Source organism: Diadema antillarum, unplaced genomic scaffold (genome assembly GCF_040938485.1).
Source record: "Diadema antillarum isolate AM-2024a unplaced genomic scaffold, OU_Dant_1.0 seq00000481_RagTag, whole genome shotgun sequence".
NCBI lineage: Eukaryota > Metazoa > Echinodermata > Echinoidea > Diadematoida > Diadematidae > Diadema > Diadema antillarum.
Window position 1 is genome coordinate 1,238,606 of NW_027271445.1, and position 27,055 is coordinate 1,265,660.

At 38.7% G+C, this 27,055-nt stretch overlaps 2 protein-coding genes across 2 annotated transcripts; one reads left to right on the forward strand and one right to left on the reverse strand.

Annotated features, from left to right (window-relative positions):
* Positions 1 to 7,874: 7,874 nt before the first annotated feature.
* On the forward strand, positions 7,875 to 9,116 carry LOC139733517 (4-galactosyl-N-acetylglucosaminide 3-alpha-L-fucosyltransferase FUT6-like). The gene has a single exon (XM_071644327.1). It carries the CDS (start codon positions 7,875 to 7,877, stop codon positions 9,114 to 9,116), a length of 1,242 nt encoding a protein of 413 aa, XP_071500428.1.
* Positions 9,117 to 21,345: 12,229 nt separating this feature from the next.
* On the reverse strand, positions 21,346 to 24,591 carry LOC139733518 (uncharacterized). The gene is made up of 3 exons (XM_071644328.1): positions 23,734 to 24,591; positions 22,742 to 23,196; positions 21,346 to 21,955 (listed from the first exon to the last, which is right to left on the reverse strand). Exons 1-3 carry the CDS (start codon positions 24,589 to 24,591, stop codon positions 21,346 to 21,348), a joined length of 1,923 nt encoding a protein of 640 aa, XP_071500429.1.
* Positions 24,592 to 27,055: the final 2,464 nt, after the last annotated feature.

Below are 27,055 nucleotides of genomic sequence, written 5' to 3' on the forward strand. Positions count from 1 at the left end.
TTGGGTTCGTCAAATACCGGTTAGTGATTGGCTAATCACAGTCACGTGATGGACGCACATTGGTTATGTTCGTCCATGTGCAGAACATTTTTGTAATATTCTCCCATGGGAAAACATTTTCACGTAACAAATGACAAACTATACCGAACGATTGAACGATCATATTTTTCATGCAGTCGATAGGATAAATTTGCCTATTCCATACAATGTGAAAAAGTAGATGACCGATTATTGTATTGCGTACGAAAGTGTGATAATTTGACTGACCCATATGACATAACAGATGATTACTTTTGTTGTGGGGAACATGTACCTAACGTTCCACCCTCAGAGTTTGAAATGCTATTTCCATTGTTTCGGGAGGCTATAAGTCCCTCGACGTCGTGTCGGGACTTCTAACCTGCCTCAATAGCATTTCAAACCCTTCGGGCGAAACATTCGGTATGTTCCCTCCCCCGCCAGTCATCGAATGTGTTTGTATTTTGTGTGTGTTTGTGTGTGTGTGTGTGTGTGTGTGTGTGTGTGTGTGTGTGTTTGTGTGTGTGTGTGTGTGTGTGTCACATTGTGCATATAGCATATAGGCCTATAATAATGTCTATATATTGATGTTTCATAGAAATGCTTGAAAGCAGTTTTCCTATATTACATTGTGTATTATCGGACTAAAATTGAAAGGAATGCTGTGAGGTATCTTTAAAAAATATTGGTAATTATACTGGAAGGGAAATTATTGAAAAATAAGAAGATAAAAACAATGTACAGTTCCGCAATTATCTCTCTATCTATCTAACTTCCCATTTTTTACCATCATAAATCTCATTATACATGAACTTTCAGAGTAACTTAACGAGTGTGTTTATTTAGAGATTAGCGAGGGCCGAGGTTAAGATGGACCATTGAACACATCGATTACTTACCAACAACTAAAACAAGAACAAGCAGAACAAAAAAGATGGCATTTAGGGGTCACTGATGAATCATGCTTTACTATATATAGCAGATAGGTCTATAAATAGCAAGAAGGCTGATGCCGGTTGAACCCTGCACAAAAGAATCGTCCACATTTTACATGTTCTTTCTGTAGGTCTATTAATAAAGCATGGTTACCACGCAAAACTGTAGGCTAGTCCAGCGGCCATCGAAGTATTAAAGATGGGATATAACATGCGAGAGTCCAACATATTTCGTTGCTTCATAACACTACAGATGACCTCCGAAGGGACATTTTTCAAAATCTTGTAAACAAAAAATCGGACAACCTTACTGTCCGGGAGGTGCCAACGCAGCGTGGGTCACCTTTGTGTCGTCATCGATCTGAGAGATGAGCAAACAGAAAGGAGAGATTATCTCTATCTATTAGCCCGCCCATTCACCTTGTTAAGCTCTGCTGACCCTGGGCGTTATTCTTCTGTCCACTCATCAACGGAATCGAGATAGACTGATCATTTATGGTTTTGGATTTTCATACGACTTTCTTTAAGGAAACGTCTGGAAAGAGAAGGAAATCTCGATGATTTGAGTGAATGCAAGCTTCCCTATCATGGTCTTTTCTCCCTGTTTACGGAAAAGAAGAATATTTCGTCATAGGTACGGAAATATCTGAAATCAAATTGTCGATCTCCATGTCTGGAACATGAAGAACATCAATGACTCAAATTGTACTTGGATTACCTAAAGGGTATCCCCTTTTGACCTCTTGACATTATTACTGCGCACTGTCCAAGGATTCTACTGACAATAATTATGACTTGTGAATTGTGAAAAAGTGTTGCAAATGTGTTGCAGCATGCAACATGGTAATTAACTTCCTCTGAAATTAGTAGAAAATTTTACATGCATTCGATGAGGAAAAATATGAAATAAAAATGAGAACATAATACTCCCAACAGATATGTAGAACCTTGAAATATGTGCAGCCTAACATTATATAGATGTACATAGTCTGCGTACTTTTCGTGTCTTCATTGCGTTAATACTATTAAAACTATTAAAGGGTCAGTCTTGGCACATGACGACGAATCATCACTGCCCCCTCGAAATCGCTTAAGCGTTATGTCGGAAGATTTGATTGTTACCCAACAAAGAGCTGGATGAATAAGGTCGATAGGTGCTCCTCTTTGAAGGTGGAAGAGAGGGATTAAGAGAGCAGGGTTGGTGTCGAGGGGTAAGAAAACATCAATCCGTTGGTCTTCTCCACTTTGCGTTTGAACGTTTCTGAGTTCTCATCTTCATCACCATCTCTCTGGAGAAGTACTTTCATCGTTGTCTTCATACTGCTGATAACATGGGTTAAGAACTCCGTGGACTCCGTGGACTCCGTGGAAGATTATAAACTATTTGCAGAAGGTCGAAGTTGCTACCGATCATCATTACAGTGCGATGAATTAGATTTTAGTCTTCGGAATTCCCTTCTTAAGGAAGAACGTTTCCGATTTTCTTCTGCTTATACATTTTGCCACAGACGCCAGAGAGAATGCCAAGGACAGCATTTATCAGACTTATCTTTATTTCTTGTCACGTCAATAAGAACGTGCAGCGATGGGACATCACAATCGGGCTATATCACAATTGCTAGAGGATGCTTAATCGGAGAGCAGAGAAGTGTCTGTTACAACGGCAACGCATATCTAAACGTTTTTATTTAATTATTATTTTTCCATATCTTTTTCCGATTGAATAGAAGTTGTATGGTCAGGCGCATAAACCATCTACACCGACCACACTGCTCGATTCTTTCCCACAAGTATAATGTCTGGTGGACGAACTGTGATGTGTTGGCTTGCAAGGGGAGAACCAGTCCGCCAATTCTTTTCAAAAGCATTGGTAAGTACCGACTTCCGCTAACTTCAGATTGAGACTAAATCATCAATGATCATGACAATCAAAGAATGTGATGTCATTATATAATAAACATATCGCTGGCACTTACATGCTTCCACTACATTAAGGTAACTAACAACTCAACTTTTCAGCACGGAATGCAACTATCGACAAAAATACCAAGTTGTGCCTTTATTATACGCATAAAAAGTTCTTTCATAGCTCCTTTTACAAACAACGGCTGGATTTAAATGGCAATATGTGCCATGGGAAATATAACTTTGTATCTTCTTGATGGAGCATTACACTTGAAAGAGAATAAAAAACGTAACTGAGAAGAAATAGAGCAGAGACGCATTTACACGAAAGCAAAGAGGAATGCGTTAATGCCAGGTTCTGAGGGGAGTATAATCAGCTTTTATTATAGTGGCAACAGTTGTGTGGAAGCAAAAAGGCATGAAAATGAATAATCTTACCAAGATTGATATTTGCCGTGGGCGTGATCTTTTTTTTTTGATTACAAATGTTTGATTCATAATTTTAGTGTCAAATCTTACAGGGTCATGATAACCGAATGTAAGTATGTGGATTGAGCTAATGCAGCAAAAGTAGAGCACATTAGTGAAATTTGAGGAAAATCAAACAATCCGTTCAAAAACTATGAATATTTAATGTGTTGGTGACGCTATCGCTGGAGAGAAGACTACAACAGTTAAATTTTGCCGAACTCTTTTTATAGTGCTATCTTTATACCTCATTGTCCTGCAGTGACATCACAAACGGTTGTCTTCTCATCAAGCGGTAGCGGCACCGAAACTTTAACAGTTCATAACTTTTGAACGGATTGCCCGAATATCCTTAAACTTCACAGCACTTCTGCTAATATTGGTGCATTCACTCAATTTACGTACATATTTGGGTGTCATTCCTCTTTTAACTTCCGATGTTTTTAAATGTGTCACCCCCTTCCTCCTCCATGTACTCCTATATACAACTGAAGACGTGGGATAAGAATAGCTCAATCGATGGGGAATGCGCTAATTCGCTCAGACGCAGAGTAAATGCCCCTGGCACCCCTCCCAAATGTTAGCCATGCCACATCGTTATCTCGCCTCTTTCTTATTGTACACCAACCACTTACCAGTTAGTGGAGCATTCATTATATTATCAGGGGAACACCAGCATAGTATCTCGTATATCGATATTATTTTGATTCGGGAGGCAGTGGAAGCTATATAGAAGCGGCGAACTGGGGGGGGGGGGGGGAGGGCTGGGTATTTTTAATGACCGCTTTTGCACAGGAGTGGATAGCAATATGAAATCCATGAAAAGAAGAACAACGGCTCTTGGCAGTTTTCTAAAACTGAAAACAAATTTCGTGTGATTGTAATATCAAAGTCAAACGCAAAAAAATCATTTTGTCATTCAGTTACTGTACTTAGAGAACAAAGTATTCATCAAAATTGGGAAATAACAATAATTTTGTACATTCATTAATCAGTCTGTGACTCATGAAAATGTTAGTGTTAATTCATCAACTGCAATATTCGTGGTTATAATAATTGCCATAAGCAATAATAACATTTATTGTTCACTGTCATCCCAACAAACGTTGTTTGATTGAAATAAGAGATTATTAAGCAGAGGGGTGAAGGTATGAGGTGTAAGTTTTTTTTTCGATTTGTCTGTCCTCTGCACAAATAAAATTTGCAAGATCACAATTACTGATCTATATTTTTAACAAACATGTCGGGATAAAAGGGAATCAGAGCTGTCATCTATACTTCTTTCCGGGCAGCGACACTCCCACACTTTAGATGATTCCCGCTGATTCCTTTTTTCCGACATGTTTGTTAAAATGTAGACCAGCACTTGAAATGATATGAATTTCATTAATGTACAGATGGCAGACAAATTGAAAAAAAAAAAAACCTTTATACTTTCAACGCAGCTTTATTTGTGCACCCTGTTCAGGTGTACAAACTTGTATTCTTGATAATCGCTTTGATTTACAAGGAATGAATTTTACTCACTCAATTGAACATGATATACTAATCTGACTGTTCAATAAAATAATATTGAACGGGGGATGACAAAATCTTGCATGTCTGTAGATAGAAAAGGTCCTAATACTGGTGTACATTATACATTATGAGAATAGCTCCGTAAGAATAACGGGCAGGGATAGTCTACAAAAAATGCAATGTTTAGGCTAGCTGACATTGATTCATGTCCCTTTAAAGGAAGAAATCTATAGGAAATAATATCACATAAATTTACTATTTTTCCATCATTTAATGTTATTTTGATTAATTTCTGACATAAATCATGCAATAAAGTTGTCTCTGCTTTGAATATAAGAATCTTTATTTTTACCCAATTTGAGCACTGGAAGAAGTTCGATGCGGCCACGAAAAGTGCCAAATCTGCGACGTCACTAAATGTGTATGCAACCCAGTAGGATTTACGTATCTATAGGCAAACTGTGCGCACTTTTCAGAAATTTGGTGTGTAATTTGTTGTCAATCTAAAATGAATCGTCAGCCAAAACTATATATTCACGTCGTGACATTGTTTGTTTGTTTGTGTTCATTGGAATCATTTTTTACACCCATAAATTTACGAAAAACAAAGTTTTAAAAGCACAAAACCTATCGTCAGCTCAAGATTCACGATTGCCGTGATCAGCTGTTCCTTCGTACAGCCACAGTTTGCTGTTATTATTGACACAACAAATCGATCATTGTGGGGGAATTGCGTATAGCTGAGGTAATCTTACATACTCATGAAGGATGATAACTAAGTCAAAGAGCTGTAATTGATTGGAAATCATTTTCATACCCATAAATTTACGGAAATACGACGTTTGAAAAGCACAAATCCTACCGTAATCAGCTCAAGATTCGCGATTGCCGTGATCAGGTGTACGCACAACAGTACCAGCAGAATCGGCAATGAAGAGGTATTCCTTTCTGATACCGTGATTTGAGCTTGATTCTTCTTCGAAATGGCATGATGAAGGTTTGTTAGATAAATGTGACCTTCTTTTTCTCTTGTGTGTTGGTTTAAATTCTAATTTCTACCTCAACTTGCTAAAAAAACAGTCTAACAAAGCGGGAAACTGCAACATTTCCGTGCTGAGCAGCACTCACGATACACGTGTTGCATGCAAGCATACACCGCTGCTGCAGCGTTCCCCATAGTTTAACACGTAGGTTGCTTGTATTAAAACAAGGGGGTCCTCGGCGCAGTTGACCAATCGTGAACACGTATTTCGATCACGTGTCTTGGTAAGCAACAAGGCTGTTTACGCGTCTGGGAGACGATTTGCATAAACTTACGCATGTTTCAGACGAATTTATGATTGAAAGTGAGTAGCATGACATCATGCCATGACCATATTTGGAATAAGCAGAGGTAGAGCTTTCTGTAGGTACCAAAATGTGTCAGGGTTCAACGCAGAATATCTAAGACACGATCGCCAAAAGAACAGTCATTTTCGCCGTAAGCGTAGGCGATTTGGTCTTTAGACGTAAGATTTTGGCCAACTTTTGAGATTGACATCCCACTTTTCTCTTCAAAATTCCACATTTTGTAGGTTGTATTTCGAAATGTTGTTGACATCAATCAGAAACTAGAAAATTTCCCCTACAACGTGATACCAAAATGTCAATTTGGTCCCTGAGGTACGTCATTTTTTGACCTTTTTCGGGCTGTAGAGCGAAATCACATTTGCCGAGAAGTATCGGGTTTTGCCAGAGCGGGTCTCATAGCCGTACGGCAGATCAGCTCATACACATTTGGTGACGTCGCTCAAATCCGATGTTTCTTGTATAGCGAACGGAGCTACGAGGTCATGGAAATTGGGTGTTTTTTCAATCTCAAAAACAGTTTTGGGGTAAAGTTACATCGTGTAAAAGATATCCAGTTTTGTTAACTAGTTTCTTAGCTTTCCGTAGATATCAAATTTGTAATATTTCTAGATTCTCTAAAAATTTCTGCTTTAAGAAAGTACCAGTAAGTTAAGATATTGTCAAATCGTTAATATTTTCTGTACTGAAGAATTGTATTTAACCCTTTCTTTGCCAATGAGATAAATGTGCATTAATTCCCATACAAACCTATGAGCAGGTGATATAGTGTCGCACGCAGAGCGTTAAAGAAAAAAAATGTGACCCTTAGAAATGACCAAGAAGTCATTATTTGTCCTTGTCTCTTATTATTTGTCCTTGTATCTTGAAGAAATTCTCACAAACAGTTTAGCTGCTTCCCCGTCCGTCATGTCCGTAGAGCAAGGTTACGGGCCTAGAAGCGTTAAAGGGGAAATCCAGTCCAAATATCAGTTAGCCTGATAGAAAAGTAAAATCTTACGAGTTCAACGGTTAAAAATTTGACTGAAATCAGATGAAAAATAAGGAAGTTATGACATTTTGAAGTTTTGCTAATTTCTGCAAAATAGTTCTTGTACAGTGGATATGAATATGTAAATGAGTGAGCTAACCATGTCATACCCTCACGATTTTCTATTGATCGTGTACAAAAAATGACGAAAATTCAATGTTTCTGCCATTGAAGTCTGCAATATGACGTTATTCCTGGTTGAACAACTTCAGAATAGTGATCAATTAGATATACGAGGATTTGAGCCTCGGGCATAATTGCGTTTGAATGAAAAACTGGAAATTTCAAAATTTTATGTACAAACTATACGGTATGTTGTGAGGGGATGACATGCTCACTTTGCAATTTGCAAATTCATATTGTCTGTTCAAGAACTGTTTCCACCAAAAACAGCGAAGCTTCAAAATGTCATAACTTTCTTATTTTTCATCTGATTTCGATCAAAATTATACCACTGAACTCGTAACATTTTACTCTTTCTTATCAGACTTACTTATATTTGGACTGGATTTCCCCCTTTAAATCTCGTTCTTTCCACTCACGTTACAGTTGACGTGATTGTCATAAATGTCAAGACATTTGTATCTGTTTTCTGTTTGTAGGGGTATCAAGTACGAGTTGTGCTCCTGCTTGTAATTCTGGTATGGATTGCGATGCTGATAGTCAACAATCATCTCGGGGAGGAAACCGTTGCGGAGATACATGGCTTCCGAAAAGACAAACAGGATTTATCTGTGGAGCATCACTTTGGTAACGTCACCGCAACTTCAACGACCTTCTGCCTTAAAAGAATTCACATATTCGGTGACCTGAAGGACTTCAAGCTGCCAGGCCAACTTGAGAGCTTGTACGAACTCTTTACACAGAGTCTAGAAAGTAAGCAAGCCGCGAGCATTCAGTGCGAAGAATTAACCGGTAGCTGTTCGGTCGAGCTGTCTCTTGGTACCGATGCCGCCGAATTTCGTGGGAAAGACGCGGTCATTTTCGGCATGTTACCGACGGCGTTCCGAGGACGCATGGAAACGTTGACAAATACAACACCGGAACCGGGACAGACCTGGCTTTTCTACAGCACCCACTCACCCCATCGGCTAGTGCAGAGGAATCAAGAGCTCCAGTTATCTCAGCTGAAATACCACAAGTTAATGACGTACAGATGGGATTCAGACATAAATGTGCGATATGCGAAGTATCGCGTCTTTCGTAACGGTTCGGATCCGGCGAAGAAGCTGTCTGATGAAGACATCTCGAACAAGAAAAACCTCATTGCATGGATGTCCAGTAATTGCCACGAAGTGTTCTGGCCGCGAAAGCCCTTTCTGAGCAGACTGCGGGCGCGCTTACCGCTTCACGAGTACGGCGACTGCGGTAATAGGCGCTGCTTGCCGAAGCGGTCCGACAAATGCGTCGGCGTCATGCAGCAGTACAAATTTCAACTCATTCTCGGCAACACGGAATGCAACGACCTCATCCCGGACGACTTTTGGACGCTGGCTCTTGCCAATGGTGTCGTTCCGGTCATATACGGCGTTCCCAAATCGGACCTGGAGAGGATAGCCCCACCAAACTCATACATTCACATAGCTGATTATAAGTCCCTCGACGATTTGGCCAACCTAATCAAAGACTTGGGTAAGGATCAAGCAGAATACAGCAGGTTTTTCGACTGGAGAGAAGTGGGACGCCTACAATTCTCTTCTTCGATTCAGCCAGAGGAGGTCTGCAGGACGCTTCCTCATCTATCCGACGGTAAGCCTCAGGTTTTGAAGACTCTGGGCAAGTCCAGCTGGTTTACCGGTTGTCGGAAGAACCCGGATGCAAGCACGCTCCAATTGTTCACTCCTGATCGGCAGTACAAGGCGTTCAACCACTGGGCACTTTGGAAAGTATACTGAGACACTGATTCTATGTGATATATGGAGTGGGACAAGGAAATGGCATTCACTGAAATGCCACTGTGAATGGAGCACAGTATATTAGGTCATAGTGGACTGGTTCTGAAATGTTAAATAAAAACATCATGGATTCGAATCCGGCCCAGCTACTACACTTATGGACAAGACGTCTTTCCTCAAGGTGTACCTATTGACAACCTGTTGCACGAAAGGGTATTTGACAATGTTGGTGTAATAACGACAGCGGGTACTCCTGAAGAAGTGCACTTAGACTTGAATATCCTTGTATGAATCAAAACATGAAAGAACTTATAGTTCTACCTCTTAAGTCTTTACTTCTTCATCTTGCCCCATGCTAATTTAGTGTTCATGGACATAATATAGTTAATTTATGCTGAAATGCTGACAATCTCAGGCAAAGCTTATGGTGTAATTCAACTCGATTGCAGTGCTTTCTATACCAATCAATGATAAATGTGGCATTGCATTAACCTTTCTGGCACTGAGATGATTTTACTTCAGAAAGTATCATCTTGTCGTTAAAATTTTTCAAATCTGGATTTGCATTTGTCGTCTTGAAAAAAAAATCTAACTTTTCTTAATTCCGAATATCAGCACAAAATCAAGTTGAAGCAATGCAAAAATGTGCCGAGTTGTGACAGAAGTATTACAACATGTATCTGTAATTCTTCTTAACTGTAGTGTCAATTCAAGGATTAGATACAAATCAAATGGTATAGATGTTTTGACAATTCTGCTTCCGATACTGAAATAAACAATGAACAAAGTAGGGTTCGAACAAAAAAAAAGTGTTTCTTTTCTTGTAATTCTACTTCTGAAATGATAGCAATTAATGATAAATGTCTGGGAATAAGAATTGAAAAAAAAAACCAACAGCATCATAGTGCAGAAACGTGGTTTCTTGGACTTGATAGGTTAATGATTCCATTAAACATGATTACATAATAACCTCACAGCCTGATGGATTCATAATAGTGAGTTTTATCTCTGCGATGCGACGCTAATCCTACGACGCGACTATTTAGGCAAAATATGTTATTCCGCACATGCGCGAGACAGTTGTTTCCATTGTCCAACTTGGGAGGAGGCGCGTCGCAAAATTTTAATACCGTCACAGATCTAGAACTTGTTATTAAAGGAAAATGAAACCCAAAAATATGTGAATTGAGGAAATGTAGCAGTATTACTAAAGCACATCATCGATGGATGAGAAGACTACAATTCTTTATGACGTCATGTATATGGAAAACGATATGAAATATGAAAAATAAAGATAATTCCACTTTTTTTTTAGCATAATGAAAGAGCGCTTGACCTACCCCTTTTATAGAAAGCAAGTCATGCAGGTTGAATTGCCCTTTTAAGTAAAAAACAAGCCGAGGAAATGTGTGCTTTTCAGTAAAAAAAAGAAAAGAAAAGAAATTGTGGTCTTTAAGTTTGCTTTATTATCTTTCATAGAAGTTGCCTACTCATAATCTCTTTGTTATCGCTATACATATGTGACGTCAAGAAGTGAAGGAGAATTCTCATTCAGCAATGGCTGCACCGAATTTTTGCAACTTGTAATCGGATTGTTCGATTTCCCTAAAACTTCGCTGATAAGTTCTATTGACTGATAATGCTGCATCCCCTCAATCCACATGTATATTTGGGTTTAATTCCCAGTTGAATGCAACCGGAAAGGATGTTTAACAGCTATGGTATCATTAGTAAGACATCTGAGTGCTCCTATGGAGACAGCACTCTAGCAACAATTTATTGTTTTGCTTCATCATCATTCGTCGCAGTAGAAAATTAGAGTTATTATATTCATAAACCCACCGAAGCAACCTCTTTCTTTCTGAGCAATGCTGACAAGCAAGAGATACAAACACACACAAAAACGGTTGCACACATTCCTAACCATATTCATACATATCCATTACATATATATATATATATATATATATATATATATATATATATATATATACATATATATATAATATACATAGTGTTATCCATATTTTGGATTTTTACATCGCAAGCCTTGAAGGTGAGGAAGGATAACACTGCCAGTTGCTAAGTTACTTAGTTTGATCTTGAATTAAGATATTTCACCCATTTTTAAGCCACTTTCCGCCGGTAAGAGATAGATAACAAACGATTGCTTTTGCAATAGTCTACGTCACTTCATTTTTCCTTAGATATCAAATTTTGTGCACAATGATTTTTACCACCATTTGTATTCTTTCCCTTTGTCTTTTATTACCGTTGTATGCATATCCAACATTGTTGTAACGTCCTAATTTTTTCTTCACATCATAATTCAACTATCTTTACAAACGGACAACAAGAAAAAAAAAACACTTTATAAATCAAAGAACTTGGAAGATGATTAGTGTTCTTATGAAATACGGTTTGTGTGAGGAAAAAAAAGGAAAAGAGATCTTTAGTTATGGTTATCTTATTGTAGTATACTGTATGTAACCCAACAATATCAACAGGGGTGTCTGTCATGCAGAAGGCAGTAGAGGGCAGTAGACATCTTCGGTGCACGTTTCCTTTTTGTGAAACGTTTAGTCGGATAATTTTCTGACAAATTTGCTCTCAGTAGATTCTTTGCTAGGATTTCACTGGCTTATAACAGTTTGTCAGACAAGATATCTGACAAAACGCTTTATGGAATGCCCACACTTCTCATCGTTGTTTGCATTCACCATAAGAGGGAAGCCATAGCAGCATGCGGGGGTTATATGTAGTGGTTTGTTCACCACTGTATGCAATGTGTTGTTTTTATTTTACTCACAATATTTCTATCAACCTGTTGTCAATGCATGGTTGCCTGCTATTGGCCATATGGTTTGAGGGATTGCAACTGAAGTTTTTAATCACTATGAAAATAAAGAAATAACAAGTTATGCCAAATGCGGTTTCTAAACATTGTCAAACAAACATAAATCTCATGTCTTTATCAATACTCCGTGAAAATGTCAAGTAACCAAAGTATAAATAAGGCTGTTAGCACTGTGAAATAATCTTCACATCAACATACCTTCTAAGTGATATATGGGAACTTAAATCTATAATATTGTAGCAAGATTACATGCTTTTTGGGGCTTAGTAGGTCAGAACTGAGAATAAACCTCATCTTAGAGCCCATACATTCCGTCACTGCACATGTTCAAGTAGCAGGAGGATCACTCATCTACTACCTCCCTTTTCTTCGTCTTCTTTCCGCAATTCAAACAGAGGGTGTAAGGTGCCCTCACCGGCACATAGACTTGCAAACACAGAGATTCTAACGCTCCGTTCTGAAGATCCTTTTCCATTAAAGTGTCAGCGTCAATGATGTTAAAAAAGTGATGCTTTCCACTTTATAGCGGCCATCAATTCTGTCACTTATCTGACTTTACTTCGCAGGTCAGTGACATTTCTGTGTAGACGTACCCATGGACAATGAGATTACGCGGAATTTGGCATGAGATTTGTGTAGAATCTATCTATAGTCGCTGGTTAGAACTGATGATACTGCGTGGCATTCCAGCAATTATTGTTAATACCCTTGATGCATGATTCATGAATTACCTATGCCTGTGTTTATCATAAAGCACAAAAATATCATGTAATAAATGAATCAAAAAAGAATTTGAAACCTGTCACTACACAATGTAATTGCAAAGGGAAGGAAGTAAAAAAGAAATTCTACTGATGCAACTGCATAGAATGTGCAACTGCCTCGAAATGAAAAGAAAAAAGTCTCGAGATGGATTTCTCTCAATGAGACGACTGTTTCTGTTCATGCCTTGAAGAGAATATGATTCGCCTGATGTAAAAACATTCAGAGGTAAGATTTCGATTTGAATTATGCTCCACTTGACTCTGTTAGTTAGCAACGGTAGGGCCAGAGAAATGGTATCAATCATTATGTGCTTTGCTATTTGGGGATTTTGCTTTTTTTTCACTGTTTCTGTCATGCAAAATTAAGAAGCATTAATATCATGACCAAGGACATGTCATCTTTCAGAAATTGATGTGATGGAAACGAAGTGGAGAAGGTCAAAGATCAAACAATGCAAGGACTATGTATTAAATATTTTCGGCATGGTATTTCGTGGATTAAGAACGGCTTACGGCAGCAGCTAGCGCCAGTAGATCCAGGATGCATTCGCCCGAGGGGAAGGATTTGGGGTATCGCGTGCCCTTTCAAATCCGCTTAAATTTAGAGAAAGAGATGTGTTTAGCAGTTGCTATTATATATATATATATATATATATATATATATATATATATATATATATATATTTCTCTCTCTCTTCAATTCAATTCAATTCAATTCAATTCACATTTTATTTCATTTTTCGAAAAGAACACAGACATTTCACTTTCCCTCGGTAACAGAGAATAAGGTTGCATAAGCAAAACAAAGTAAACTGAGAAGAATGAAATTCGAAACGTTATATCCAAGAAATTATAACAGGACTATCATGCTCTCATATAATGGGTTGTGATTTCCTCATACATGTACTAGTACTACGGGAGTCAGATGTAATGCGACTTGCCAGTCCCGCTATTCAGTCGCGAGAGTATCCTTTGCTGCTATTGTTGTTGCTGTTGTTATGATGTTTCTTACGACCCAGTGGCACGTGTTTTTACTAATTCTTTACAAGTTTTGAATTCTTCTATAATTTTATCCGATATGACCGATCACTTTCCAATTATAACATGCTGTGATCTTAAACATTCGGTTAATAAGTCTTATTTTCCTTCATTTAGACGTAGAGCCACACCAGAAAATTTAGCTAGTTTTGACGCTTGTTTAGATAGGGTTGATTGGTCAAGTGTTTGTGATACTGATGATGTTAATGTATCATTCGATAATTTTATGGAGATAATCAATAAGCATTTAGATGATTATATTCCTAAACTAAAAGATAAGTCAGTAAATTATAAAACAACACCTAAACTTCCATGGATTTCGAAATCTCTCCTCCGTTCAATTAACAGGAAAAATAGGTTGTACTATAAAATCAAAATGCAAAACTGAGAAGTCAAAAAATAAATATACATCATATAAGAATATTTTTGATTAAGGTCATACGATCTGAAAAGCGGAAATATTATACCATTCAGATAGAAAAATATAAACATGACGTGAAGAATACATGGAAGATATTAAAGCAGGCCATGAATATATCAAAAAAGAAATTGGACATTAAAAAAATAAGATTTGATAATAAAATTGTTGAAGATCCTGGTGATATAGCAAATATTTTTAATTCTTATTTTTCAATGATTGGAGAGAATCTGGCAAAAGAAGTACCGCAGTCCGATACGCATTTTGCAAAATTTTTAGGTCAATCCAATCCCAGTTCTATTTTCTTAACTCCAACTACGAAATATGAAATAATAGACATTGTTACAGCAATGAATGATAAACGAAGTGCCGGTTATGATGATATAAGTAATTTTATTATAAAGGGAATATATTTTCTATTGCTGATCCACTTTCTCATATTTTTAACAAATCCATGTTACATGGTGTTTTTCCTGATTGTATGAAAATTGCTAAGGTGTGTCCTTTATTCAAAAAAGGAGACAGTTTTGATATAAGTAATTATAGACCTATTTCTCTACTTTCATCCCTATCTAAGGTTTTGGAAAAATTGATATTTACAAGAACGATCAAATTTCTTAATTATTACAATGTTTTTACGAATTCTCAATTTGGGTTTCGTCAGAAACATAGCACCATTCATGCTCTTTTGAAGTTTATTGACAACGCCGCACATACTAGTTATATAGATGACCATTCCCATCTTGTTGGTATCTTCCTGGACTTCTCCAAGGCTTTCGATACAATTAATCACGAAATTTTACTTCATAAATTGTCTCATTATGGTATACGAGGGAAGGCCTTGGAGTGGTTCAGGAGTTACCTGCAAAACCGAAAACAATATGTATCTTTGAACGAGCACAGCTCTAGTCTTGAAGTTATTAAATGTGGCGTCCCTCAGGGTAGTATATTAGCACCTTTACTTTTCATCATTTACATAAATGATTTTTGTCGATCATCCGACATACTTTCTTTTATACTTTTTGCCGATGATTCAAATATTTTCTTCTCCCACCAAAATCCAATCACTCTTGTCCATACTGTTAATTCCGAATCAAAAAAAGTGACTCAATGGATAAGAGCCAACAAATTATCACTGAATCTTCAGAAAACTAACTATATGTTATTCAGTAAGTCTATAGAAGTTTTACCCACAGATATCATCTTTGATGACGTTCACTTAGAGCGTGTATCTCATACAAAGTTTCTCGGTATTACAGTGGACGATAAACTTTCGTGGAAGCCTCATATTATTGATATTAGTAAAATAATTTCGCGTAATATTGGTATTATTAATAGACTTAAATCTCATATCCCGTTGTCTTCTTTGCTGACGTTGTATTTTTCATTAATATTATCTTATTTAAATTATGGAATCTTAGCATGGGGTAGTGCCCATCAAACTTTATTAGATAGATTATTGTTATTACAAAAAAGGCACTTCGTATTATTTGTGGCGTTTCACCACGTTCCCATGCAGATCCATCATTTGTTAGATATAAGATTTTAAAAATTAAAGATTTGTTTTTCTTTCAGCTGGGTCAGTTTATGTTTAATTATAACACAAATGCACTTCCCAGCATTTTTGATTAAATGTTTCCACGAAATCAATCTTTTCATAATTATCCCACCAGGCGATCAAATGAGTTTCATTTACCCCTTCTGAGAACGTTATTGGCTCAAAAAACATTTATATACACTGGCCCTAGATTTTGGAATTCTTTAAGTTGTGATATAAAAAATTCTTTATCTTTGAATTCGTTTAAGCGTAAGTTAAAATATTTTTTGTTGAACTCATATTAAGATATATACGATTCATTACTTAGCTGGTCTTTACAGCCTAAGGGTTCATCGTCAATCATTGATTTCATCGTCAATCATTGATTTCATCATTGTGTATTTTTTTACATTATCTTATTTGTATAAACTTTGCTCGGCTGATTGAGCTGAAACACCTCAATTCCTTCTTCTGATCCCGATGTTCAGCACCTCAATTTCCTCTTCTGATCCCGATGTTCAGCGTGTTGGCTTTTCCGTTCATTTCCTTTTTCTTTCTCTCCTTTCTTTCCATTATTCTTTTGTGTTTAATTACTGCCATGGTATACCCTACTGTAAAGTCATGTAATGTCGTTGTGTTTCTACTGTCTTGTTCTGTCCTGTCTTGTTCTGTCCTGTCTTTGTAACAAAAAGTTTAATGTAATCACAAGAATCCTTTGAGTGGTTCACAATTTACAAGCATGCTTTTCAGTGAACCTCTCAGTTCTTTCTTTTTTTTTCCCTCCAAACATAACTTTGTATTCTGCCGGTATGCATGTATAATTTCCTATTTGTTAACCATTATCTACCATGTAAAGTCGAATACATGCCTGTGTTATATCTTCTGATTCATTTCGTGTTATGTTTGACGAAAAAGAAAGAAGGAATGAAATAAATGAAATGAAATGAAATGAAATGACCACCTACCACTTTCGTTACGTCACAATAGCAGCCTGCATCATTGATGGCGTAATCTCTCGTCACGTGGACACAGAACGAGAAAAAGGACAAAATAGATAAAATAGAAGGGGAAAGGAATTTAGATGGAAATAAATAGATGGAAAAAAAAGCTGGATACATATAAATAGATATAGATGGCCAGATAGAAGAGAGATAGATGGATAGATACAATTAGATGAATAGATGAATGTAGAGCTAAATGTAGATGTACGGATGGATGGAGAGATACATAAAAAGATAAAGTTGGAGGTATATGAATAATATTGATGAAGGTATAGAGAGATAAACAAGGGAGACAGAGACAGAAAAATATTTTAATTCTTATCACGTTTGAATCATCTTCCGATGACAATCATGGTAAATGTTTGAAGACGTTTGAAGTTCAACAAAGAGCACTAAGAGGTTGTGTGTCGGTGTGTGTGTATGTTTAAATTGTGTGTTTTTTGTTGTTATTGCAGGTGACCAATATTAGAACAAAAGTCGTTGAGTAAACAGAGAAAGATCACTAGCTCGGTTAGGAGGGACGCGCTGGCAGAATGCATTGGTGTCGTGTTATCCGTATCGTGTGTATACGTCTTTCCATTTGTGTGTGGGTGTGTTTGTGTTTGTGTGTGTGTTTGTGTGTGTGTGTGTGTGTGGGGGGGGGGGTACTATACACCGTATTTTACTTTATACAGGCCTTTTGTGCTACGATTTGTGTATCGAGTCAGTCGAAGCGTCCTCTCGCTGACTCTGGTAATCGGATCGGCAAGAACTGTCAAAACAAGGCTTCTTCTTTCCTATGAATGTACCACACCCCTGTGATTAAAATGTTCACTCGATGTGATCATGTGGCTTCATGTTATTGCTGTGCGCCGACTCAAATGTCCGCTACCATAACCCCAAAAAGATCCAAAACAGTTACTGAAAAATTATCCATTTGCATTAAAATTACTAAGTAAAAGGGTTCTACCGATGTGCCATTTACATTACAGACCTTGTATTAGATATGCGATGACATATTGTTATTTGTTTTTCTACACCAGAGTATACTTATATAGGATGGCGAGGGATCGTTGCTATTTTTGCTTAAACACGTAAAATACACAGACTTTCACCACGGGGTAGCTATTCGCGAACGTCGCAAGTTGAAGTGACATCAACACTTTTCTTATGACGTCAAAACAATTAAGATTCTGCTTAGCCATATATCCCGACTTAAGAAAAAATCCATAATGTTTATGAAATATCGTTAGGGTAGCTTTCTTAGAAAAGCACACAGCTAAGAAAAATTGCTGATATTTAGGGAAAATGTCTTGGAAGTTTATTGTATACCGGCCCCGAAGCCCTATCTCAACCAAAAAGTATAGGCCCATCCCTTAAGAAATATGGGGGTATTGGATACGTTTCTTTAAATTTAAAAGTGATCATATATACTATGAAATAAGGAGAGGGGGCAATAAATTCTTGCATGTGATTGTGATTATTGATCATTGAAACAGTAATTACTTTTACCAAGTAGTATAACGAAACCTTGAACAGTAAGTTGAAAAAAGAACAGCAGAAAGACGTTTCCGACTTGCAATTGCACGCGGTTTTAATCACACGTCAGAGTATAACAAATTCAGTATATATACAATTAAACAATGAACGGTTGCAAGATTTCTTTCGTATTGTTTGATGACTTCAGCACGAAAACGACATCGATATACATAACGATATCGATATATCATAACGATATCCTAATTATCACAAAGTAAGATGGTGTTACAGCCTCAGTCTTCACTTGCATTTAATTTTAGCTACTGTGCTGTTCTGTTCAACACTTAAGTTTACAAAAATATCCAGTGGTCCTTAGAAGCTGATATTTTGAAAGGGTAGAAGGAAAGCAGGTTTTCCATGGGGCACACGAAAAGCTAATAAATTTGGTTAATGAACAGCTTAGGGTGCTCATGAGTCCTGCAGACAGATTTCGAGTACAGTGTTCTAGACAATACACGAAGATTTCTCGTTATTTCAGACTTATTCGGTGGGAGTCAGTATGAGGTCGAATTTGATTTGTCCAAATCCTGGAAATACTATGAAACATATACAAGCATGAAAAAAATAGACACTTAGCATCATCATGTCATTGTTTGTCAAAAATCCCATCGAATGCAGATAAAATAGACAAAATTAAAATCTTTAAAAGAGGCTCTTCTTAAGGAGAATGCATAGGTTTCTTTTTTACCTGCACAAAGCAAAGACATTACTCTATCGTCGTCATAGCTGGTGATGTCAATCAACATTATGGAAAGAAAACGAAATCTAGAATCATTGTAAATTGTCCAATCCAATGCTTTAAACTCACCAATCATTTACATTTCTCCATATACACTACTAACAAGTTTGAACTCAATGGGGCTAGGTGATTCCTGAAGAATTTCATATTTCAAGACAGGAGGCAAAATAGATTTATTTGGATGTAAAGCGATGCTAAATGATACCTTCCACAGCTGCCACTTGCATTAAGTTCGTTTACATCGCGTGTATAATAATCCGTATATTGATTAAACTAAATCTCTTATATCTTTGTACACATTCAACATATGTTCAAGATACAATCAAGAGCCTTAACATTACAAAGTAATTTCTCTTCAATTAATCACACAACACAACGGATGTTTCTCTCGATCACGAAGAACGAGCTCAAAGTTACTTGAGAATTCCGTGAGAAATTGTTACGTCTCGAGACGAAGATCGAAAAAACAAAAAAACAAAAAAAAAAGACAGCTTTGGTTACAAAGATAACGAGCATTCTCAGGTTTCCTCTTCGCTATGAAAAGCGACAGATTTTAAAACCCATTATATAATGTGCATAGGTAGATGATGAAAGCACTAGTAGGTAATCGTTCATAAAGGTTTCCTCCTCTGCACAAAGCTACATCCGCGCTTCATTATAAAGTTTTTTCTTTAGTTTGAAATAACATTATTCCAGGAGGAAGAAAATACGCATAACAATGACAATGGACAGCGGCACATAAATTTTATGACATCCGTACCCCCCTTCTCCAAACGCGGTAGCACGCATCCATCAATCACTGAAAAACTTGGATATCGTGGTGTAAGTTGCCATGACAACTTCAGCGTCAAATCCTATGCTAAATACAGCCTCAACATCATATTCTTGTCGGAGGAGGGATTTGACAAAAAATAACAAAAGCAATTCATCTTCGAGAGACAACTTTCATTTACCCTTCAGGGACATTTTGTCAAATTACAACTAAAATTGTATGAACAAAGCCCTTCGCAAGGGATTTCCACCATTACGTAATAGTTGAAACATAATTGAAAGAAGTAGGCATGTAAATATTCCTTTCACACAGGAAAAAAATGTACAGCAAAAGAAACCTTTGGTTTCTTGAATAAGGAAAAAACACACAAAAACCCCATGGTGTTTTGATTTGGTATGTATCTGCGCGGAGAAGAGGTGGTTTGTCGTTCTCGTTGTTGCGATTATACATCTGACTGCGGTCCTACTTGAAATGCTAGCTAGGCAGACACCCAAAAGATCACCCCCTGCTGCGTGCGACCCATCAGGAACGTACCCTGGGATGGCTCTGGATAAACGACCGCTGTCTTCAACACAACATATCAAAGCCGTAACGTGCAGCTCATCAAAAAGCAATATCTCTTGCCGTCGGTTGAAGTTATCGTCAAGAAGGCTTTCTGTAGGTTCCCGTATCTACGCTGATGGAGATGCTGATAGCTTTGCGGAACATGCTGTTTAATGTGTAATGTAATTCTCATGGCAACAACTGTGATACAACTCCAGGGGCCTGTTTCTTAAAAGCAAGTTAAAGCACTGTATTTTTTCTTGACACGGAGTCCATCAAAATACTTACCAGTAGATCGGTTTTTAACTAGCTGCTATCACGGATGATGCAGTTTCTGCAAGCTGCAATAAACACAGAGATCTTTGATGTTCATGGCTGCCAAACGATATTGATGTCTGATTACTGCGTGCAAACGCTGGTTATTCCTCTGGGTATATCACTCGTCGGTTTATGGAGAGAGCTTCACAATGATTGTTACTCGCTGTTTTGATAGGTTTCGCCTCTACTGGAGATTCCTGATATCTGCCGACGTCCAAAATGTCTGATCATAAGGTGTTGATTTCTGTCGGATTGTGCAGACAATGAGGAAAACACAAGGCATCGAACAACAAACTGCGTAGTGTTACGGATTCAACCGAACGGCAAATTTTCGTCACGCAAAAGTTAATCTAGATGCACTTTTAGCATCCTGTAAGATCTTAAAGATAATTAATCTTACACATTTTTCGTTATATTTTTCGACTTCCGGGCGCCGTTTCATGAAAGTTATCAGCCTTGACAAGTTGTCAGTCTCTGACAATTTTAGTAAAATCCTTGGCCGAGAAGCTGAGGTCAGTGACTGTTGCTATGGTAATTGTCACAGACTGACAACTTGTCTGGGCTGATAACTTTCATGACACGGTGTCCCAGTCTTTCAATTACATAATCAAGGTGCCCAGGAAATCTGTAGATTCATCATTCTTGCATCTGTGGTACGGTCGTTTTCAATACCAAGCGACCTACGGTCATATTTGAATGAAAATTCATTATTACGAAACCATTATCATATCATAGATTCCTTGCGTCCCGCCTGCGCAAAAGTGCTTGGCTTATTCGTTGGACTTTCGAAAGCAACGTCATCTACGCGTACGTAAGCCCCCCTTGTTGCTTTGTAACCAGTTCGTGGCGTACCGCCACTCATACTTCTAACAGCGTTCACGTGGTTTTGTATAACGGGGCCGTTTGCCGTCGGGTGACTGGTGGTGACAGTTAGTTTCGCCTTTGGCGCTGAGACCACCACGCTCGACCGTTTCGTCTTGTTCGGCGAGTTAGGGGAGATGATAATAGGTTTTCCATCAGCGGAAGTCATTGGACGCTGCTGCGGTGTCACCCGGTTAGCGGTGAGACAGCCTTCTGGCGTCTCTGAGGAAGGTGATGAAGGCAAAGGCGTTTGGTGTTCCTGGGATGACGAAGGACAGGAGAGGTCGGGACCATCAGCTGTCGGCAAACCCGGTGGCTGATGGTGTGACGGGTTCGTTGAGGGGATCGTTAAGTGTTCAGGGGTCGAAGTCGTTGATGAAGACGTGGACGTGTCGTCGTCGAGTGACCTGTGTATGGTGGTAATTTTCTTTGGTGAATCAGAACCCGGAGGTGTCTCTATGGCAGGTGGTGAACTGTGTAAAAAAGAGCAAAATTCGTACAATATTGTAATTGGCCTAAAAGTTTGGTTTGCTAATTTCATTCTAAACAGAATTTGATAGCCAGTGTAACCGTTTACATTTGGTGGTTAACAGAAAATATGCCTATCATTCATTTATCCATATCTATCTATTCATTTAGTTATGTCTTCTTTTTTTTTGAAAGCAAGGAAGTCCCATTCACAGCCATACAGGACTGCTTTACAAGGGAGTCCTGTGTCATACTTAGCCTGCTTCTAAATTTCTGCTGGCCCATCATAGACTATCAATCATAAAGTTCATGGTTTTAAGCTCCCTGGCTGAAGCAGTAAGTGCTGCTAAGCAAGACACGTTATCCTCATTGTTTACAGTCCTACGTAGTCATCAACCTAAAGCTATCAGCCCCGTGGTTACTTGCCTTAAAACATTCGTTGCTTCCTTAAAACCACGTAAAACTCTTGCTGTAATATACATAACTAATCATGAAACATAATGCAGATTAAAGTGCGTATAAATAGTATATTGGGTTAAGGACAATGCTGTAATAAACTCGCGGTTCGCTCCTTACGAGGAAAAGGGCGTGCAAATATGAGTGAGAAAGGAAATGATGCAATGTCTTTCCAAAGGTGGACGTGGAGGATAAGGCCAGGAAACTCTTCTTGAGCCTTTAGGGCCTCGCCCATTATGCTCGTGCTCTTAGATATATTTCTCTGTGATCGTATGTCGAGCCTCATTTCACTAATTACAGTTATCGTTTAAAATGAAAAAAAAAAGAGACTTTACCTATCACTTGAATTCTCTTCTCTGAAATCGTCCTCTTTGATGAATTCCAGCCTCTTCCTTGCCGATCGTATCAATGCAGATTCGACCTCATCGTCATCTTCCTGCAGACCACCGACCACGTACCCGTCGACGTGATCATGCATGACGACGTTAATGTGGTTGCTAGTGGACGACACGTCGACAGGTTCGTGCCTGCTGCCGGACTCGGCCTCTCGCACGTAGTCGTTGTCGGCAGGAGAGGCCCTATTCCCACTACTCCGCCGCCGGCTGCTGGCTCGTGTGTACGGTACGTCGCGGTAGGGCGGTTCCCTGCAGGTCAGTCTCATCCAAATCTGCTCGTGAAGGAGGATGTACAACCACGGGCAGAAGGCCGGGTAAAACTCCGCCCAGTGCATGGCCGCCATATTTTTGAAGTTGTTGATCTGCTGACCGGATACGTTGGAGATGATTCTCATCTGTATTTGTATGGAGATAGAGACAGTCAAGACAGGGTCAGTTATCTACATTCACGATTCTATGCCATCTCAAATAGAATAGTAAAGCTGGAACAAGACATAATGAACAAAACTACACAACTACAAAAACTACAAAATCTTAAATGGCATCTGCGTGGTATGCACAGGCTAACTTAAGTCATACAAAGCTACTGATCTACTATCACAACAAAATTTTTTCAGTTAAAGAGTTGGTTTCAAACTCTGACGAGAACATTACTACTTTCTATGAGGGTAACAGTTTTTTTTAAAGAACAGGAGGATCTATAAACTCTGTAAATTTTAGAGTATATGTGCAGATGCTCTGTTTATAGAATGGTCCAAGTACTGTATCTACTGCAACGAGTTTCGTCTAGCCGTCATGTATCATACATGGGTTTAGGAAAAAAAAATATTTTGATCAGTGTAATCGGCATTCCATTAAGGGAGATTATAAACAGACATAGACATTACTTATGAACTCCGCATGGAGGTAGAACTTCTGCGTTCGATACTTACTACGACGGGAATGTAACAAACTAAAAATCCGGAAGCCAGAATGTCGTAATGAATAGTGGCCCACATGAGCGCGCGGTCAGCTGCAAAATATCTCCTGGGGATCCTATGCGGGTTATCGTCTGTGGTCATGGCCAGGCTGTAGCTACCGGAGTCGGCATCCTTGCCAGCGATAGTTCCGTGGCATTTCTTGGAAGTCCTGTACGACGCACCGATAGTGGCGGCGAAGATAGACACTACGACGAGAAGGATGACAGAGACAACGATAGTCGCTAGAACGCTACTAAATAGACGGCCCACGGTTTCCTCGTTTCGCCAATCGATGAAGCACCAGGTGGCCGGGTACTGCAAGGAGATTCGCCCAAATCCCACCAGGGGCAGAATCCCCGTGAAGATGGACACTAGCCACAGTAAAACCAAGACGAATGGGATCTTGCGGGGCTCTACTTTGCGATTGTACGTGTAAGGGCGACACGCGGCTAGGAAGCGCTCAAAGCCAAGGACGCCGGTGATGTACGCCAGAGACATCCCGAAGGTTAGGACGACAAACCCGTGGAAATCGCACATGCGCGACCCGCCGATCCAACGCAAGCCGCGCACGTGTACGGATATGATGACGGGGTACACCGTGAGGTACCCAACGATGCTGGTGAGGAAGAACCCGCGGAGTAAACCATAGAATGCCGTCCCGCGGTGCCACGACGACGAACAGTGGTACATCCCTAAGGCAATGATATTACCCGTCGCCCCGATCGAAAACATGACGATAGGTACCAGAATGCTGGTGCTTGGTTGCAGGACCACCATCGGCATAGTTGAGGTGAAATTCTGCCCAAGGGACACATTCCCGTGGCCTGTCATTGTTCCTGTTGTTATGCTTTCCACGTAAAAGAAAAAAAAAGTTTATATCAATGATAAAAATGCGGCTGCAACAAAATACACCAAATATATTTGCTCAAAAAACCAGAGATTCTCAAAATGATCAAAGGGTAAAGATAGAATATCCCATTTTCGGGGGGGGGGGGGGAGCTACAAACCGGTGTCTGCAGCTGACCTATAATCTGAGCAGATGTCACCTTTGATCCTGAATAAATGTACCGTGCCGTGATCAGTTTTCGGAGCTTATAAGCTTTCCTGTTTGGATTATATCCACGTATGAAGCAGGGCTCTGTGAATCCGCCATTTTTCTTGTCGTCCGCACCGTGCACAGAGGGTAAGTCGCGAACATCACTTGCGAAATCACGACAGCTTAGCGTCTGGTGCGCCGGTGCGCATAGTAATTTCCGTCGGGCTGCTGGAAAGACTCGGGTTAACTCCCTCGCGGTGTCCTATAATAGACGCACGCTCGATGGCGAAAGTACACAAAAGGTGTGTGTGGGTCTTTTTTCTTTTCAGTGAATACCTTCTATTTTCTATGCTTGAGGAGGGGAAGCTTGCAAATTTCACGGATGTCCTGTGAAATTACGACATGCTTCGAATTAGAAAATGAAGCAATGCAACTAAATTTCTTTCACGTCTGCACTGGCTGCTTCCGAGAAAGGGAGGGTATATTGGTGTTGATTCCAAGGAGAGTAATTCGTGTGGTGATGCTTCATGTCGCATGACGCAAAATACCAATCCGGTTTTTTTCACAAATAGGACTTGTTTATGGCTTAGGTGTTCGGCCGTGCTTTGAAATTTCCCCAAGAGGATTAGCAGAGTAACGGAACGAGAATATTCACGATGAAAACAGGTCCATTATATTCCTTGTGCTTGAATATATGAGCACTTAATCGAAAAGTCGCTCATTTCTCAGAGTTCTTTCAAACTTCCGACACCTGTGATTGATTTCCCGCGGTGTGATTCGCGACTCCACTCCAAATTTCCTGGAGTTAAAAAAGAAGAGATCAACAAGAAATTAATGATTATTCTCGCGATCGGACATAGAATGATTGCTTGTGACTGTATCAACAACTTTTTTTTTTCAAACACACTGCTAGAATTTAGGAATTATATTTGATGAATGGTAACGTAAATTATCCTTTATCATTATGATAAAGTGAATAATATTTCCCCTCCCCTTTAATTGACGTGAAATAAGACACATATCCATTTCTTTGACTAGTAACTTCGCTTTTGCTTACTTGAATATATATATATATATATATGTATATATATATATATATATATATATATATATATATATATATATATTCTTTCATATGAAGAGGTTACTTGCAAAAATCCATTTGTATCATTTGGTACTTCTTCACAAACCTACGTAGACATTCACCATGTGCATCAAACTGACTGTAGTCCAGCACCCAGAAATGTCATCAGGAAGTGTGTTAAAGAATGATATAAAATCCATTTTTTCTTTCCAAAGGGCCTACATCCACATCATGATCGGCTAGAGCAAAAGTTTCTTGAACAAGAAAAACAAATCAACGCACAATCAGTGGAGCAGAATTACTATGTATGAGGATGTATTATGATGATGATGATGGTGATAATGATAATGGTGGTGATGATGGTGAAGATGGTGGTGGTGGTGATGATGATGGTGATGGTGATGATGTTGATGATGATAGTGATGATGATGGTGGTGTTGATGATGATGGTGATGATGATGGTGGTGATGATGATGGTGGTGATGATGATGGTGGTGATGATGATGGTGATGATGATGATGGTGATGATGATGGTGGTGATGACGATTGTGACGATAATGAAGAATAATGATGTTGATTGTGGAAAAGGTACGGTAAACCGCATCAAGAAGCATAAAATTGTTCATACATGGTAGAGATTGCTATTATGTTGGGCAAGCCTGCTTCCTTGTATTACGGACAGGGTGATGAATTCTGATAAGGTATTGACAACAAACGACCTCACTATTAAAAAGGCATAAATGGCTACTTAAGCTCAAGTTTTTAATCAATTCGAAGTTGTTGCTATATCAGGCAAAGTTTCCAGCAGACAAGATGACAGTTTCAGCAGATCGACTGACGAAGGAATGGTAGGGAATAAGAGAGGCGGTTTCGTGTTCATGATAAACAATTTAAAAATGTTAAAAATGCGTGTAGCTATATCACGCTTCAAGACTTTTCTTGCAAAAGGGCTGAAATGAAAAAATGAATATAAAAATTCAGTCAGAATTCAAAACATCTGCAATACTTTTTAATAGTCATTTTTGTTACTTATGGTGATGACGCTTAACTATAAGAAAAGAATTCCTTGGATGGAAACATAGAATTGCGTGAAATGAAAAAAAAAGATTTACTAGGAATTAGCTGTGTCAATTTAGGTCCTTTTGAAATCACACGCACACACACACACGCATATA